This window comes from Haemaphysalis longicornis, unplaced genomic scaffold (genome assembly GCF_048455015.1).
Source record: "Haemaphysalis longicornis isolate Haplotype H1 unplaced genomic scaffold, Haemaphysalis longicornis Haplotype H1 scaffold_168, whole genome shotgun sequence".
NCBI lineage: Eukaryota > Metazoa > Arthropoda > Arachnida > Ixodida > Ixodidae > Haemaphysalis > Haemaphysalis longicornis.
Genome location: NW_027526274.1, coordinates 29,939 through 33,272, shown reverse-complemented (window position 1 = coordinate 33,272; position 3,334 = coordinate 29,939). Strand labels below are relative to the sequence as shown.

At 50.1% G+C, this 3,334-nt stretch overlaps 1 protein-coding gene across 1 annotated transcript; it reads right to left on the bottom strand.

The window, feature by feature from the left end:
- Window positions 1–456: 456 nt before the first annotated feature.
- Window positions 457–1,635, bottom strand: LOC144166309 (G-protein coupled receptor moody-like). The gene has a single exon (XM_077695837.1). It carries the CDS (start codon window positions 1,633–1,635, stop codon window positions 457–459), a length of 1,179 nt encoding a protein of 392 aa, XP_077551963.1.
- Between the last annotated feature and the right edge of the window lie 1,699 nt (window positions 1,636–3,334).

The following is a 3,334-nucleotide window of genomic DNA, read 5'->3' as shown; positions in this document are numbered from 1 at the left end:
AATTTGTAGAAATGGTTTATTACGGTTCGCATAATGTTTGGCGAAATGTCATGTAATATTTGTCTTTGTTTTTAAATGTTTTTCGAACAATATTTGCTTTTTCGCCGATACGTTCGTGAAATGTAACATTAACATTAGTATTACATTGTACAAATGTTTTCTGGACGCTTAAATAACGCTTGCCAAAATAATAATGTAACATTTTTTATATCATTACCTAAACATTAAAAACATGTCTTTAGGAACATTGTTCTAACATTAACACAAAACAAAAAATAACGTTCTTCCGATGTTATGGTACTACTTTGGGAGTAGCTTCAATTGCAAATGTGCGGGATAAGTAATAGAGAGAGAGGGGGTAATAGAAATGGACATGTTCTGCATGGCTTGCACGCCCGAGGGCCCTTGTCAAGTAGTAGCGATAATGTCGAGCAACACCGAAAAAAAGGATCATAATCACACGGGCGTCTCTTGGCTTCCCATGCTCTCGGACAGGGCGGCGCTCTTGGCACAGAGCCAGAGCTCCTTGTAGGCCTCCCGGTACTCCCGGCTCATGTAGATGTAGATGAGCGGGTTAACGCATCCCGATAAGTAGTAGGTGAGGTACGCGAGCACGTGGGCGAGCGGGTAATCGTCCATATGACGGAAGATTTGGAGCACGGCCGTCGGCAGATAGCAGATTGTGAAGACGGCGAAGATTACGACCACCGTCTTCAGCAAGCGCCAGTCCTTGGCGATGCACTGCTGCTGGCGCTGCACCTTCACCGCGGACTCGGCGCCCCCGTCCTGGCGCTGGGCGAAGAAGCGCGCCACGAAGGCGGCAGACTTGTGGTTGGTTCTGTACTGACGCACGTTGCGCTGCGTCATGCGCACGATCCAGTAGATGCGGCTGTAGCAGATCACGATCGACGTGGCCGGCACGAAGTAGGCCACCATGAAGATGAACATCTTGCTGCTGCGCCCGTTCTTGGGCACCACGCTGCACGTGCCGATGTCGCTGTCCCAGCCGAACTGGCCCCACACGCCCGCCGTTGGCCAGAAGAGCAGCGACAGAGTCAGCAGCCACGTCCCGGTCACCAAAAGCAGGTTGTTGCCCTGGGTGAAGGCCCGAGCGTACAGGCCCGGATTGACTATCGCCACGTACCTGTTGATGCTGATGGCCATGACTGTGAAGATGGAGGCTTCCGTGCTGAAGAAGCGGCTCACGCCGTACGCGATGCACAGGCCGTCGCTGTACACCCAGCCGGCGTTCCAGAACACGGTCGCAGCCAGCGGTGTGCTCAGCGCGGAGAAGAGCAGGTCGGTGAAGCACAGGTTGATCACGAGCGCCGTGGTGGCGTTCTTCAGAAGCTTCGAGGACCGGAGCAGCGCGGCGATGGACACGGCGTTGGAGATCACGCCAAATATTGCCATGATGACGAGGGCTACGAAGCCACCGGTCAACACCGGCCGCGGGTAGTTCTCGAAGCGTAGCACCGCGGAGGTGTTGTCATTCGCGCTCCCTGGGCCGAGCTCGATTCCTGCTGTAGTCATAACTTCGGTGATGGTCTCAACAACTTCGGTGGCCAAAGAAGGCAACGGGGTCGTCACGGTGGTGGCGAAAGAACGCGAAAGGGTCGTCACGGGTGCACCCATTTTCCAACTGCTGTTGTTCGTTCGCTAGTTGCTTTGTAGCGACTGAGCAGTATTCAAATCATGCTTTGCAGAAGCCTCTGCCGGATCCTGCGCAGTCTTCCCGCAAGCCTAACCACTCCCAGAGTTACCCCGGGCTGTCGTCACTCCGGATGGCGCTTGAAGAGTGGATAACGGAAGACCTACTATCGTGTGCCGGAAGTTGACGCGCCGCGCTCTCCCGTTAGATTCCTTCTGGGCGGGGTTTCCCCCAGGAAGCGATGGTTTTAACTCTGGGCCGCGAGGGCATGGCGTTTGGGAATTTGGGCTCCATAGGGGAAGGGGAAGTCTTACGTTTTGTGTGAACGCCCGTTCCAGGCCCCGACATGTGTTCCAACGAGACGGAGGAGGTCAGTCCAACAAGAAGGCGATTGATTTATTGTTGGGTTTAAACCACCGACACAACGCAGGCGATGAAGCACGCCGTAGGGGAAAGCTTCGGATTAATTTTGGCCACCTGGGGATCTTTAACGTGGGTCGAAATCTCGTACACACGGGCGTTTTCTTTTACACTCCATAATCCAATAAGAAGGCGGACGCGAACGCAAGAGACGCACGCTCTTTGCATGTAGTCATGTCTATTCCTAACGTTATGGACACGCTATTAATTTTAAACCCAGCATATGTCTAAAACTAAGTGGTATGCATGCTTTCTATGTAAGAGAGAGAGAGCGAGTTCGTCGATGGGAATGGGAGATCAGTCCTGCTAGCGGCAGGGCTTGCTACGCTAGATGGGGATGATACTAGTGATGTGGGATGTATGTGGGAGATTTTGAGCACCGGTGAGAGAATAGGCAAACATAAAATATCAAAATGAGACGCCCTAAATTCCCGGAAGCAAAATCACAAGTGAAACCTTTAAAGATAAAGTTGAATAGAAAAGTAAAGATTACGCGGTTGTGTAGAAATACAGAACGGCAAACCAACAAAGAACATTTACGTGACGATGCAAACGGTTATAGATCTGGTGACGCGTACAGTTTAAAAATAATTTCGAGGCCGGAGGCCCGACGAAACGCCGCAAAAGTTTCGTTCTTAAAGATGAGTCAGATCACTGATGGCCATGGGTTCAAGAAATAAATGCTTCATCTGTAGTCTCATGGAAATGTTTTGAAATCGGCCTGCATAGATTCACGAAAATGAATTCAAAGCCACCCACTGAATTTACACTTTCTGTACGCGTAATTTCCCGTCTTTCCGGGAAGTTCCTCCGAAATTCCCAGCCCACTATGTCAGATAGATTATAAACAGTACCATTTTCAAAAGCTTACAGTAAATTAGCGCTTGAATGTAAGCTGCCACGGGATTGGGTTTTTTTATCACCACGTGCTCGAAGAGAAAAGAAATGAAACAGTTATACTCAACGCGAAAGCTGTCGAAGTGGGGAGCAGTGATTTCCCAGTTTCAGCATCAGCCTGCCGTTGACACCGAAAGTAGTCGAGAGCGGGCGCCATAACCCCTGAGATCGAGTTTTCAAAAGTTTGAGTTTTCATTAGGTTGGACTTTTTAGGAGCGATTATGATGAAATTTTTTAGTTCATATCATTGTGTACTTATTTACCCCGATGAGCTATACAACGACAAGCCAAGACCCTAAACTGCCCAACCCTACACCGATCGATGCTTAACTGGGGGTGGTGGTGGTAAAAAAATTACAGCAGTTC

Coding starts and splice junctions, on each gene's coding strand:
- LOC144166309 (XM_077695837.1), bottom strand. CDS start 1,635: ATGGGTGCACCCGTGACGACCCTTTCGCGTTCTTTCGCCACCACCGTG.